This window comes from Nansenia antarctica (genome assembly GCF_963989245.1).
Source record: "Nansenia antarctica genome assembly, chromosome: 1".
Lineage (NCBI taxonomy): Eukaryota > Metazoa > Chordata > Actinopteri > Argentiniformes > Microstomatidae > Nansenia > Nansenia antarctica.
In genome coordinates this window covers 75,961,926-75,976,308 of record NC_137674.1, presented here as the reverse complement: position 1 = coordinate 75,976,308, position 14,383 = coordinate 75,961,926, and the positions used below count along the sequence as shown (strand labels likewise).

Here is a 14,383-nt window from a genome sequence, read left to right as displayed (position 1 = left end):
CATTTTATTTCAAGCATAAGCACATCAAGATAATTAAAAAAAAAACATCCATTTTAAAATGTTACCCATTAAATATCACAGAGCTTTGACAAGAGGAGTGGGTTTACTTGTTAAGCACATTTTACATTGATGACAACATGAGTTGTTGGAATAGATTGAGTGGCACTAAGCTGTGCCAATGAAAGCGTAGCTTTACTTTATTGAAGCTCTCAAAATGATATATAGATTTAACCTTTATTTATCAACCCAACTAATGAGTGCAGTAGTTTGGGGGTCACCCTGGAGAAAAGTCAGTTGTGTTTATACCCTGTTTGCACCCCAGACTAACCAATGATCTATGACATCACAGTGTACAGCATATTTTAGAAGTATTGTTCAGTATCATGTAGAGGATATACTTGTGCCTTGACAAACTTTTATAGTAGAGACCAGATTTATCTTGTACCATCGTTGCCTGTTTTACTCACCACTGTGGCACTATTGTCAGTGGTTATTCGCCCTTGATAACTAGTATCTTTCAAGCCATAAGATGTGTGTACATGGAGTGTGCTTCAAATGCCGTAAAGAAATCAGTGACCAGATAAATGTATAGAGTGTTGTGCAATTTTTGTTGTACATCTGATTTTATTTTCTCAAAAAATATTCATTGCGTTTATGTTGTATAACGTAGGGGCAGTTGAAGTTGTGTCTCAAACTGCTATGCAGCTTGACTCAGTACACAGTAAATGTAAATCTGTTACTTTTTTAAGATATATTTTTTCTATCTAGTCTCTCTTGATTCTTCAGTACAAAGGGGAAACTATAACTAAATACTTTAATTCTGATAATTATTTATGTAGCTTTATGAAATACTTTGTGTCTGATACTGTTGTGTGCCACCGGGATGGAGTTTTTCTTTTCTTTCTTTTTTTATGATTGGGCAAATGTCAAGACAAACGCAGATTTCACCTGATTCAAACAAACTTGTCCTACAAAATGTTCTTTATGGTTGTTTTTATTTTATTTCAAGTGTTATCCGTTAGTCGGTTCACACAATGTTCTCTTTGTGTGTTCCTTTAACCTGTCTGGCTTTGGTTTAATGTGAAAGTCTGCTTCATTTCTAGGAAAGGTGTTTGTTTCTGGGCAGTAGTGAACTTGTTTATAGCACTGACAGGTTAAGGGTATTGGGAGTGCAGATCGCCTGTGTTTTTAGCTACCATGTGAACAACCGTCAAATATTACCTTTGAAAAAATAAATAAATCTATATATATAAATAAATGTATTTTTGCTTTTGTTGGGGCATTTGTATACTCTTGCAGTTATATTTCTGTAAACCTGCTGCTATCTATAATAATAAAGATAGATGATACGTTTTTCTTTTGTCACGTTGATTCCCCTCCCTCCCCCCATCTCATTTTGGTCAGAGGTTGACACTCTGCAAATACACCGATATAAATAGTATCATCACACACCATTTGAAATGTTTGCACTATCAAACTCATAGGCACATGCTGATAACAACTTTTAAATGCAATATATGATAATAGATTTCAATGAAATTGAATACAAAAGTAGAATGAGGGCAGAGGATGGAAATATATACAGTGGCATTTCCCAAGCTAATTGCTCATAAATCAGATGCTAGTTCAACACACATTTAAATGTATATGGTGTCTTTTGATACAGATCTTATCTTTAGCGACATGAACATCATAAAGCCAAGTAGTGTACCGTGGTGTAGTTTTCCCTCTGGCGGTCTGAGTGTAGAACTACTTGTGTTGGTTTTATTAGGTATAAATCGCACAGATCTAGAATCAGAGTATCCTACCTCCAATCCCAACCTTAGCCATTGGGGGAGGAGCAGTTATCTGACTCAGTATCAGTGGTTAAGGAGTTTAGGAAGACGTTCTCCAAGACGTCATTACGTACCACCCAATGTCAGATTCCGTGTACGTGCGTGGAGCTTGGCTTCCTTTCGCAGCACGAAGAAGATGGCTGACGTTACAGCGGCGGACGGAGAGAAACTCAGCAAAAAGTAAGCTTGTGACGTTTCACCCCTCTATCGTCACTAGTTGATTGAGCCGTATGCAATGTTTTGATGGCGTGTGTTGATTACTGTTGAGGTATTTCTCAATTATATCAGTAAACTATTGTTGCACATAATTACATCAGGTAAACGAAAGCAAGATGGGAAAACGAGTGTCCCATATGGTGCGCTAGTCATACAAGTTCCAGTGGTCCATTCGGTTGCTGCTCATGGGACTTGTAGTTCTTTTATGTGCTCTTATGCCTGTTGTTTATCTTTCGGTTCATTGTTAGTACTACACAACCCAGGCTGCTTCACAAAATATACCCATACGTCCTTTACTAACTTGCAGTTTCACCAAATGATTCTGGTTTCACGTTTCCATTCATTTAAGAGACTTACAACCACGCTTTCATGACATTTTCTTCCGATGATTTGCATGCCATTGCCAACTAACGTAAAACACCTTGAACTGGATGTTGTATTATGAAAGATGATTGTACAACCTTCACATAGAGATGGCGAAAGATCAACTCAGAATGAAATTGAAAATGCCCTCATTGACGTAGATAACAAAGCAATAAAAGCAGAACATAATATAGTGTTTGAGGATACACCTTCTAAGTCAACATCAGCATGATAGCCATATTCTAATCGAATTAGATAAGAAGTAGGCTTAGTAGTGTCTACCGTTTGACATGGTGGATCAAAGACGGCTTTGCTGTGTGTGTGTCTGTCTCTCCAGGTCAGGCCGTTGACTGGGTGTAGCTCTGTAGGTCAGCCTGACTCACCATGCTGACCCTGGTGGTCAGGGCTGCCAGGCAGCAGGTGTGCCAAGCCTTTGGGGTCAGGGCACAGGGGGTAAAGTTCGCTCTCCCCAGCACAGCGACAGTCCCAGCTCTAATTCAGGGGAATCGCTGGCGAGGTGACAAAAGGTTGGTAGCTTTTCCATTCAATGAGAAAAACACCCAACCTTTTGTCATCATAATAAATGATTCCCATTTAGGCGTTCCTTGCATGGCTACGTGTTGTAGTCTAGTCTCTGAAGTAGCCCCTGACTTAAAGCATTGGTTAAGTCTGGTAGGTACGTATGTCTGATGTCTGACTTTCTGTTTGTGTCTTGTGTTTTAAGTGAGCTGAAAAGGCGAATGAAAGTGGAGAAGAAGGCAGCTGAGAAGGAAGCCAAAGTCAAAGAGGTGGTGAGCCAGAAGAAGGAGACCAATGACAAGGGGGAGCAGAACGATTTTGGGGCAGATGAGGAGACCCTCGACCCTAATGTGAGCTTTATGTTATGTTCATTATCAGCTCTCTTGTCATGGCTTGCTTTTGAACGTTGGCCTACAGAACCCATTGCCAAACACCAGACATAACACATTGCACTGCTGTTCTTGAGAATTTACAATAATGTCCCTCAATGTGATTTATTTATTTCTTATACAGCAATACTACAAGATTCGTACCCAAGCCATCCAAGCTCTGAAGGGCACGGCAGAGGACCCTTACCCTCATAAGTACCACGTAGACCTTTCCCTGACAGAGTTCATCAACAAATACAACCACCTAGAAGCTGGAGAACAGCTCTCTGATGTTGTCCTCAGTGTCTCAGGTACCACCCAAAAAAATCAAGAATATCCAACAGTTAGGATTAGGAATTAAGCCTCTCTGATATCAATGTCATTCTGCATCATACTCAAACATTATGTTTATTTTCGTGGCAGGTCGAGTCCATGCCAAGAGGGAGTCTGGTGCCAAACTGCTGTTCTACGACCTTCGAGGGGAAGGTGTCAAGCTGCAAGTTATGGCCACCAACAGGTAGATGAGAGCCTCCCTGCAGCCATTCCTCAGCAGGCTTCAAAAAACTTTATGATTTATGATGCATCATTTTCCTGCGTCGGACACAAAATATTAGAAGTTGTCAAGATGTCTCCCCCCTCCTCTCCTCTCAGGACCTACAAGTCCGAGGAGGAGTTTGTGCGCATCAACAACAAGTTGCGACGTGGTGACATCATCGGTGTCCGTGGTAACCCAGGGAAGACAAAGAAGGGGGAGCTGAGCATCATTCCCGTAGAGATGACTCTGCTGGCGCCTTGTCTGCACATGCTTCCCCACCTCCACTTTGGTCTCAAGGACAAGGTGAATATCTGTGAAATATACCAACCTATAATCTATACCCAAGTGTCAGGCTTTGAATTTGAATTGGACTGAGCTGTCGAGATTCCAAGTACAAAGACAAGGAAACGCATTCGCCATCCAGCCAGTGCAATAGTGCAAAAGCCATAAAAGTGTGGGCATATTTATGTACAGTTTATGTACAGTGTGATATTTATGTACAATGTGCAAACAAGGGTGAGGTATGTACAGTAAGATACAGTATATCTCAAAAGTGAGTACACCCTTTAGATTTTTGCAAATATTCTGTCATATCCTTTCAGGGGATAACACTATCTTAATGAAACTTTGATATAACTTAAAGTAGTCAGTGTGCTGCTTGAATAACAGTATATATTTATTGTCCATTGAAAATTACTCAGCAGGGCTTGACATTAAGCTTTTTCAGGTACTAGTGAACTTATCTTTTACTTGTCCGAGAGCTCAAGTTACTTGTCCAAATCCAAAGATTTTGAAAAAGCAATAATATGAATAATAATATATTATACTCTCACCGGCCACTTCATTAGGTACACCTTTTCAACTGCTTGTTAACGCAAATATCTAATCAGCCAATCATGTGGCAGCAACTCAATGCATTTAGGCATGTAGACATGGTCAAGACGATCTGCTGAAGTTCAAACCAGCATCAGAATGGGAAATAAAGGTGATTTAAGTGACTTTGAACCTGGCATGGTTGTTGGTGCCAGACGGGCTGTTGCGTGATATTATAGTGTCAATATGGACCAAAATCTCTGAGGAATGTTTCCAGCACCTTGTTGAATCTATGCCACAAAGAATTAAGGCAGTTCTGAAGGCAAAAGAGGGGGTCCAACCCCAAGGTGTGCCTAATGAAGTGGCCAGTGAGTGTATGTGTATGCAAATAACACATTTGACTACTATTGGTTTGATAATGATGTATCCTTAATTTTCAAATGTATTCAATATTTTGTAATTATTTAAAAACGTAACCCCTAACCCTAACCCTTTTAGATTAAGATTGGCCACAAAAGGGATGAATATCTAGGAATATTTACAAAAAATGTTTGTAACTATAGTCTCTCCCCAATGGAAGCAATCTTATTTGCTAGCTTTTGGATAGTAGCCTATCCTATATTCAAATTGAGAAATCTATAATTAGTGTCATTCTGAAGTTCGTATTGCGATGTGCTGGTCTTAAAACTTCAAACCTAAAATATACGATCGCATCGAACTACATGAAAATAAGCGGCATTGAGAAGAAGAGAATACGCGTTCACGTGAATGGCACTAGTGACAGGAGACCCACAACACTATGGCTGCGTTCGTAAACTCGCTCTGGAATCTGATCAGCACTCATGGAATGCCTTTTGTCCAATCACGTCTTTATGACGTTGAACGCAGTGTGCGCTCTGGCGCTCTCAGCGAATTTACGAACTATGACGATAACGAACTACGAGAGACTGAAATAGCGAGAATGAGGCGCGGCATCGCTTTGCTTGCTATTTTTTTTTACTATTCAGATCGGAAGGAGGAATTCATGTTTGCAGATATTAATACATATTGATTTCTTTTTTTGTTTTGACTTGTCCATCGGACAACTGCAGGAGGAAGTCCACTTGTCCGAACATAAAATGTACTTGTCCCGGACAAGCCTTAATGTCGAGCCCTGCTCAGTACACAGCTGTTAATGTCTAAACAGCTGGCAACAAAAGTGAGTACACCCCATAGTGAACATGTCTGAATTGTGCCCAAAGTGTCAATATTTTGTGTGACCACCATTGATATCTAGCACTGCTTTAACCCTCCTGGGCATGGAATTCACCAGAGCTGCACAGGTTGCTTCTGGAATCTTCTTCCACTCCTCCATGACGACATCACAGAGCCCACGGATGTTGGACACCTTGCACACCTTACCCTCACAGAGCATGAAGTGAGACGCGTACTGAATGCGGTGGACCCCAGGAAAGCCTCGGGGCCGGATGGCGTCCTGGGACGGGTGCTGAGAGACTGCGCCGACCAGCTGGCCGGGGTTTTCACCAACATCTTTAACCAGTCCCTGTCCCAGGCCACCATCCCACCCTGCCTGAAAACCTCAACTATCATCCCAGTCCCGAAGAAAAGTACGGTGAGCTGCCTAAACGACTACCGCCCGGTGGCACTCACACCAATCATCATGAAGTGCTTCGAGAAACTAGTCCGGGCCTACATACTCACACGCCTCCCGCCCAACCTGGATCCATACCAGTTCGCCTACAGAGCCCACAGGTCCACAGAGGACGCCATCGCGACGACTCTCCACGCCACTCTATCCCACCTGGAGAGGGGAAACAGCTACGCGAGACTGCTCTTCGTGGACTTCAGCTCCGCCTTCAACACCATCCTTCCAGACAGGCTAGTGACCAAACTACTAGACCTGGGTCTATCACACTCTATATGTGCGTGGATCAAGGACTTCCTGACCGACCGCCCCCAGAGGGTGCGGGTGGGCCCCCACACCTCCACAGCCCTCAGACTCAGCACTGGGTCCCCCCAGGGCTGCGTGCTAAGCCCCATCCTCTACAACCTCTACACCTACGACTTCACCCCCGTCCACCCCAGCAACTCCATCGTAAAGTTTGCAGACGACACCACCGTGGTGGGATGCATCTCGGGGGGGACGAGGCGGCGTACAGGGATGAGGTAGAGCAACTGAGCAAGCTGTGCAAGGTTAACAACCTGCTGCTGAACAAGTCAAAGACCCAGGAAATCATCGTAGACTTCAGGAGGAAAAAGTCAGAGATCCAGCCCCTGCTCATCGACGGAGAGAGCGTGGAGAGAGTCTCAACCCTCCGATTCCTGGGGATGCACATGCGGGATGACCTGACCTGGAAGGACAACACAAAAGGCACCATCAAGAGGGCACAACAGCGGCTAAACACCCTGAGAGTCCTCAGGAAGGAACACAGCAAGCAGGAGATACTGGTGACCTTCTACCGCGGCGCAGTGGAGAGCATCCTCACCTACGGCATCTGCAACTGGTTCTCCAGCTGCACAACAGCGGAGAGGAATGCGCTACAGAGAGTCGTGAGAACAGCACAGAAGATCACCGGCGCCCCCCTCCCCTCTCTGGAAGAGCTGTACAACACACGCTGTCTCAGGAAGGCCTCCAAGATCTCCAGGGACCCGACCCACCCTGGGTACGAACACTTTACCAGGCTGCCCTCGAAAAGGCGGTTCAGGACCCTGGCCGCTAAGACAAACAGACTGAAGAACAGCTTCTACCACAGGGCCGTCTAAGTTCTGGGCCCTGGACAGTCTGGACGGATTGTATGGCAGCTGCTGGACTGAAAAAATCAGGTGTAGTGCTGAGGCACAAACATGTAAATTTCAAGCCTGCAAACTGTGACACTTTAAATAACGTGAAACAATACTATTGTGCAATATGACAACCCTAGTCGTCTATCTGTACAGTATAGTACAGTGGATAGTGTACATAGCCTTTATTTATGTAAACCAGCTCCTTCCCTTCTTGTGATTTTTTTTTTTAAAGTGTTTTTTTTCCCCCTTTCCTAACACCAGGGGAGCCACCCCTCCTAAATTTCGTTGTTTGGTACCTGTACTGTAGCAATGACAATAAAGTCCATTCATTCATTCATTCATTCATTCACTCCTCCACCTGCCTCTTGAGGATGCCCCACATGTGCTCAATTGGATTTAGGTCTGGAGACATACTTGGCCAGTCCATCACCTTAACCTTCAGCTTCTTCAGCAAGGCCGTTGTCATCTTGGAGGTGTGTTTAGGGTCATTATCATGTTGGAAAACTGCCCTACGGCCCAGTTTCCGAAGAGAGGGGATCATGCTCTGCTGCAGGATGTCACAGTATATATTGGAATTCATGTGTCCCTCAATGAAATGCAGCTCCCCAGTGCCGGCAGCACTCATGCAGCCCCAGACCATGATGCTGCCACCATTGCTTGACTGTAGGCAAAACACATTTGTCTTGGTACTCCTCACCAGGGTGCCGCCACACACGCCGGACACCATCTGACCCAAACAGGTTTATTTTGGTCTCATCAGACCACAGGACATGGTTCCAGTAACTCATGTTCTTGGATTCATTGTCTTCAGCAAACTGTTTGCGGGCTTTCTTATGCATCGGTTTCAGAAGAGGCTTCTGTCTGGGGCGACGACCATACAAACCGATTTGATGCAGTGTGCGGCGTATGGTCTGGGCACTGACAGGCTGACATCCCACTTCTGCAACCTCTGCAGCAATGCTGGAAGCACTCGCACATCTATTTTTGGAAACCAACCTCTGGATATGACGCTGAGCACGTGGACTCAACTTCTTTGGTCGACCCTGGCGAGGCCTGTTCCGAGTGGAACCTGTCCTGGAAAACCGCTGTATGATCTTAGCCACTGTGCTGCAACTCATTTTCAGGGTGTTGGCAATCTTCTTATAGCCAAGGCCATCTTTGTGAAGCGCAATAATCCTTTTTTTCAGCCGCTCAGAGAGTTCCTTGCCATGAGGTGCCATGTTGTCCAGCATTCAGAGAGAATTGTGCCCAAAACACCAAATTTAACAGCCCTGCTTATCATTTACACCTGAATCCTTGTAACACTAACGAACACATGACACCAGGGCGGGAAAACAACATCATTGGGCACAATTAGGACATGTTCACTATGGGGTGTACTCACTTTTGTTGCCAGCTGTTTAGACATTAACAGCTGTGTACTGAGCAGGGCTCGACATTAAGGCTTGTCAAAGGACAATAAATCTATACTGTTATTCAAGCAGCACACTGACTACTTTAAGTTATATCAAAGTTTCAGTAGGATAATGTTATCCCCTGAAAGGATATAACAGAATATTTGCAAAAATCTAAAGGGTGTACTCACTTTTGAGATATACTGTATATGCAGTATGATATGTTCAGAGCAAGGGCAAAGGTTATCAATATATGTACAGTGGGCAAAAGTTGAATTTAAGTCCTGAGTGGTATGGGGGGGGGGATGCAATGTTCCTCCTGTTGGGGGGGGGGGCTACTGCAAGGAAGAAGCTGTTCTCAAGCCTCCAGCCTAGACTCCTGTACAGCCTCCTGTGTGGGAGGAGGGCAAACAGTCCGTGATTGAAGTGAGAGGTGTCTTCAAAGATGCATCGCGCCCTCCGCAGACACCGCTTTTCCTGAAAGTCCGCGATGGCAGGGAGTTGGCCACCGATGATGTACTGTCAGTTTTCACCACCCATTGCAGGGCCTTCCAGTCAGAGACAGAGCAGCTGCCATACCACACTGTTATGCAGTTGGTCAGAATGCTCTCAATGGTTCGCTGGTAGAAATTGACCAGAATCCTGGATCCTGGGAGACAGCTGAGCTTTTTTCAGTCTCCTCAGGAAGTATAGTTGAGGGTCCAGGAGAGGTCTTCTGAGAGGTGGACGCCCAGGAATTTGAGCTGGAAACACACACCACACTCTTGATGGCACGCACACAATGAAATCGGGGAGGGGACTATGAATCACTCTCTGTTCGTTAATAAGTCACAAAATTATGTCTGTTCGTATGCCGAATAGTTTATAGCCAGTCGCAAAAAAACTAATTTGTAACCAAATAATTTGCCTGTTAGCCTACTGGTGAAATTTGTGTTTGACGTAAAGGCGTCTTATATCAATACAGAGTTAGTATAGCCTAAATGAACATTCTTTTTTGGTCATAGAAGGTGATCAAGAGGAAAGCCCTCTCTGTGCCGGGACACAGCACTGTAAAACAGAGACAACCAGTCATATGACATACAACAGTCACGTGTCATATGAAAAAAAAAGTGTTAGGAATAAACGTCTTGCTTCATTCACAGGTTTCTCCATCACTCTCCTTTTATGGAGGAGGCACTACATGTTTACTGTATACCGTACTTGTTTTCTCCAACTTTTGCCACTAGGAAACACGGTTCCGTCAGCGTTATCTGGATCTGATCCTCAATGACTCTGTGAGACAGAAGTTTATCACACGCTCCAAGATCATCACTTACCTGCGCAGCTTCCTGGACCAGCAAGGTTTCCTGGAGGTGAGGATTATGGCCACCAGGGAGCGCCTGTGTCACCAATACCAATACGCGACAAACTAAGATAAACTACATAACAGCCTACTCAAGTTTAGGATAGGATTTTGAGTCAAAAAAATACTGGAGGAAGAGCTTAAGGCCCACATTTCACAAACAGGTCTTTTGTGTGAGGTAGATTTTTTTTTAGGAAAATGTGGTAGAACAGTAAACCTACAACACACGGACTCTTCCCTCCAGATCGAGACCCCCATGATGAACCTGATCCCCGGGGGGGCCGTCGCCCGTCCCTTTGTCACCTACCACAATGACCTGGACATGAACCTCTTCATGAGGATCGCCCCCGAGCTCTACCACAAGGTAACGTGTAGTTCACCGTAAACAACTGACACTAGAACACTGGTGGTGGAACACACTAGAACACTGGTGGTGGAACACACTCGAACACTGGTGGTGGAACACACTAGAACACTGGTGGTGGAACACACTCGAACACTGGTGGTGGAACACACTAGAACACTGGTGGTGGAACACACTAGAACACCTGTGGTGGAACTCACTAGAACACTGGTGGTGAAGAACACTAATAATATTGTATGCTATTTAGCTGACACTTTTATCCAAAGCGCCTCACATTGCAGTGAGTGCATAGATTTTATATCAGTATATATGATATATCCCCCAGAGGGAATCGAACCCGCAACCTAAGAGCCTTTAGCGCCATGCTCTACCAACTGAGCCACAGAGAACCACACTAGACCACTGGTGGAAAAGTTTCACTCTCCTTTCTCTCTTTTGATTTGTGGCACTTTGTCAGATGTACAGCTAGGCATCGTAAATGTTTCTACTGAAATTCTTACTTGCTACTTAAGCAAACAAACACTGTAATCAACTCACCAATGTACATAATTCCCTTTCATCTCACCCCAGATGCTTGTGGTCGGCGGGATGGACAGAGTGTATGAGATTGGCCGTCAGTTCAGGAACGAGGGTATCGACCTCACCCACAACCCAGAGTTCACCACCTGTGAGTTCTACATGGCCTACGCAGACTACCATGACGTGATGGAGATCACAGAGAAGCTGCTCTCAGGTGAGTGAAGGGGGAAGTCACTTGTATCACTTTTTAGTAGTCATTTATTATTATCATCGTGTTTTTGTATCTGAATGCTGCAATGCCAATGTTGAGGAACCAAAGCCAACGAATTTGACTCTTGTACAGTGAGATGTAATAAAAAAGATTCTGATCTGATCTGATCTGATAGTGTGGTTTAAGATTGCTATACCGTGCCCCGCGGTGGTGTAGCGGTCTAAGCACTGGCCACTAGTGCAAGCTGCCCACCGGGGACTGGGATCGGATCCCAGCTCGCCAGATCCGGATATGGCTGGGGCACACACGGGGAGCGGCATATTGGGCGGCCGCTCCCGAGGGCGGTATAGGAGTATTTCCGGACAAGGATCCGTCGCGCAACAGCGCCCCCGGGGTGCCGGAATAACAGTGCTGGGCTCGAGGAGCCAGTCAGCTAGTCTGCCTGGCGGCCTCCTCTGGGACTGCCGGCCACGGGGTCGTGCGGTGGATCCTTCGCAATAGGCAGGGGATAATTGGATGCTAGGTTGGGTTCAATTGGCTACCAAATTGGGTGAAAAAGGGATCAAATCTGAAAAACAAATTTAAATTTTTTTTTAAAAAAGATTGCTATACCCATCCACGTGTGTGGTCTCTCACAGTTGCGTTGTACTGCCAGTAATATTTTCCAGCCATTAATTATTTATTTTTTTAAATGCGGTGTCTATTCCACAATCCCAAGCGGATCACATAATAACACAGAGCAGTGATTAGGAACAAATGGTCAAGAATGGGATTGTGTAGTGTGGCCTACGTCCATCACTCACCGGTCCTCCGCCGGTCTCCCCTTTTAGGGATGGTCAAGCACATCACCGGAGGGTACAAGGTGACCTATCATCCAGACGGCCCGGAGGGACAGCCCTACGAGATCGACTTCACTCCCCCCTTCAGGAGGGTCAGCATGACCCACGACCTGGAGAAGGAGATGGGCGTCAAGTTCCCCGCTGCCGACACCTACGACAGCGACGGTGAGACCAGTAGCGCGAATAATACCGTCATCACACAGTAATTTGAAATCAAATAGAGTCTTTAAAGAATGAACCACCAGTCATGTTGTCGCCTCACTGACCCACACCTCTGGTGTCGATTCCAGAGACCCGTAAATTCTTCGACCTGCTGTGTGCTCAGAAAGGAGTGGAGTGTCCTCCACCTAGAACGACCGCCCGCCTGCTAGACAAGGTGCTCTTCATTAAATTCGATAGATCTTTATTCATCCACCCAAGGAGGGTGTCAGTCACAAAGCCCTCCCTCTTTTTAACGATAACAGTGATGGCCGAACTAAACGTCATTTCTGTCTCTCCCTTGCAGTTGGTGGGAGACTTCCTGGAAGTCACGTGTATCAGCCCCACGTTCATCTGTGACCACCCCCAGATCATGAGCCCCCTGGCCAAATGGTGAGCCCCTCTCTCTGACCCCATGCCTCCCCCGCCATCTATGTTCCATGAGCTTTCCCTGACCTTTACCCCCCCCCCTCCATTTCTATCCATTAGAAGAACAATCAAACACTCCCATGCAACTGAACTGCAGGTTACCATGGTGAACACACGGTGGCAGTATGAACGTGAAGTCTCGTGGGTCTCTCCTGCTGGTCACTGCTGATGTCTCTCCGTCTCTCTTCCCCGTTACAGGCACAGGTCAGAGAAGGGCTTGACGGAGCGCTTCGAGCTCTTTGTGATGAAGAAGGAGATCTGCAACGCCTACACCGAGTTGAACGACCCAGTCAGGCAGAGGGAGCTGTTCGAGCAGCAGGCTCTGGTCAGTAAGGCCTGAACTAGTTGGTTCAGTCATGCTGAAAATATATACCCTTATCAGTAGGTGCCACTCCAATCGGAGACACACCCAAGTTACTCCCTTGCAGTTGAGTGAGGGTCGATTTTCAAAAATGTGAGGTCAAGTTACTTGTTAAAGTACAATGCTGTTGCGTTTCACTCTTGTGATATTCTCCTGTGTTTGCCTGTCAGTGCCCCCATAGTTCAGTCTTGATGATCTACGTTAGTGTAAAAACGTTTTAGTGTTTCTCATAAGATGTTTGTGTGTTCTCAGGCCAAGGCAGAGGGGGATGACGAGGCGATGTTCATCGATGAGACTTTCTGCACTGCGCTGGAGTATGGTCTGCCCCCCACGGCCGGCTGGGGCATGGGCATCGACCGCCTTGCCATGTTCCTCACTGACTCCAACAACATCAAGGTACAGATAGAATGTCATATGCAATAAAAATACACATACCCACTGCTCTCTGCTCGTATCCTGAGCACTGAGGCATTGGCATTTTTATGGTTTCATGCCACATGAGCCTGTCTGATACACACGAAATGGCATGGATACACACACACACACACACACACACACAGCCAATGTCAATGATCATAAACGGGCCTTGGTTTGGGACGGTCTTCACCAGTAACTCAAGGTGGTGTAAGTGATGTTATGAGCCCTGACAGTGACGCTCTTTTACAGGAAGTGCTGCTGTTCCCCGCCATGAAGCCTGATGACAACAAGACAGCCCCGCCCACAGAGGGAACCTCGGTCTAACATCGTGACCTCTGGCGACCTTGCTGTTGTCACAGTCTCTGCAGTGGTTGGCATGGCGATGAGGCCTGGGGAAGGAATCTGATTTGTCTGTTAAACTGTGGGTCCTGGTGGAGTCGACTGTTTAGCATTTCATCCTCTGGTTTTGAACCTTGCAGTCTGCATTATAATGGGAGAACTTCAAATGATTTTCTCAGAATTACACAATTGGATGGAAAACAGAAACATTATGCTTTGTTGTTGCTTCATATTTGTTTCTGCTTTGTCCCTTTTCTGTGTCCTCCATCATCAGAGTTTGGTGGACATTCAAGCCCAGTATATTGTCCAGTGAATGAAGGTATAGCATAGGTCATGTTTCTTATGTTCCACCGTTGTATGCCATACAGTACAACTACTTTTTTAATAAGTGCAAGAATGAATTCAAAGAGCTGCCATTGGCGCTAAAATAAACTTGGTGACAAAAACTAGACTGTGTATTTGTCTGTAGCCCATAACACCAGATCATTGTGGTGAATAGAGAATGTATTTGGGGTTTAAAATATGATTTTGATTCTA

General features: G+C 45.4%; 1 protein-coding gene across 2 annotated transcripts; it reads left to right on the top strand.

Annotated features, from left to right (window-relative positions):
• The first annotated feature begins 1,953 nt into the window (after positions 1–1,953).
• kars1 (lysyl-tRNA synthetase 1) lies at positions 1,954–14,284 on the top strand. 2 transcript variants are annotated; one of them, XM_080549429.1, is made up of 15 exons: positions 1,961–2,015; positions 2,752–2,941; positions 3,139–3,283; positions 3,447–3,612; positions 3,725–3,818; positions 3,953–4,139; positions 10,054–10,179; positions 10,414–10,533; positions 11,104–11,266; positions 12,094–12,267; positions 12,393–12,478; positions 12,608–12,693; positions 12,928–13,054; positions 13,343–13,486; positions 13,757–14,284. In XM_080549429.1, the coding sequence occupies exons 2-15, from the start codon at positions 2,799–2,801 to the stop codon at positions 13,829–13,831; spliced, it is 1,836 nt and encodes a 611-aa protein (XP_080405555.1). In that variant the 5' UTR covers positions 1,961–2,015; positions 2,752–2,798; the 3' UTR covers positions 13,832–14,284. The 2 variants fall into 2 exon arrangements, with proteins under 2 accessions (XP_080405556.1, XP_080405555.1); XM_080549430.1 differs by lacking the exon at positions 2,752–2,941 and having other exon boundaries at positions 1,954–2,015.
• The last annotated feature ends 99 nt before the right edge of the window (positions 14,285–14,383 follow it).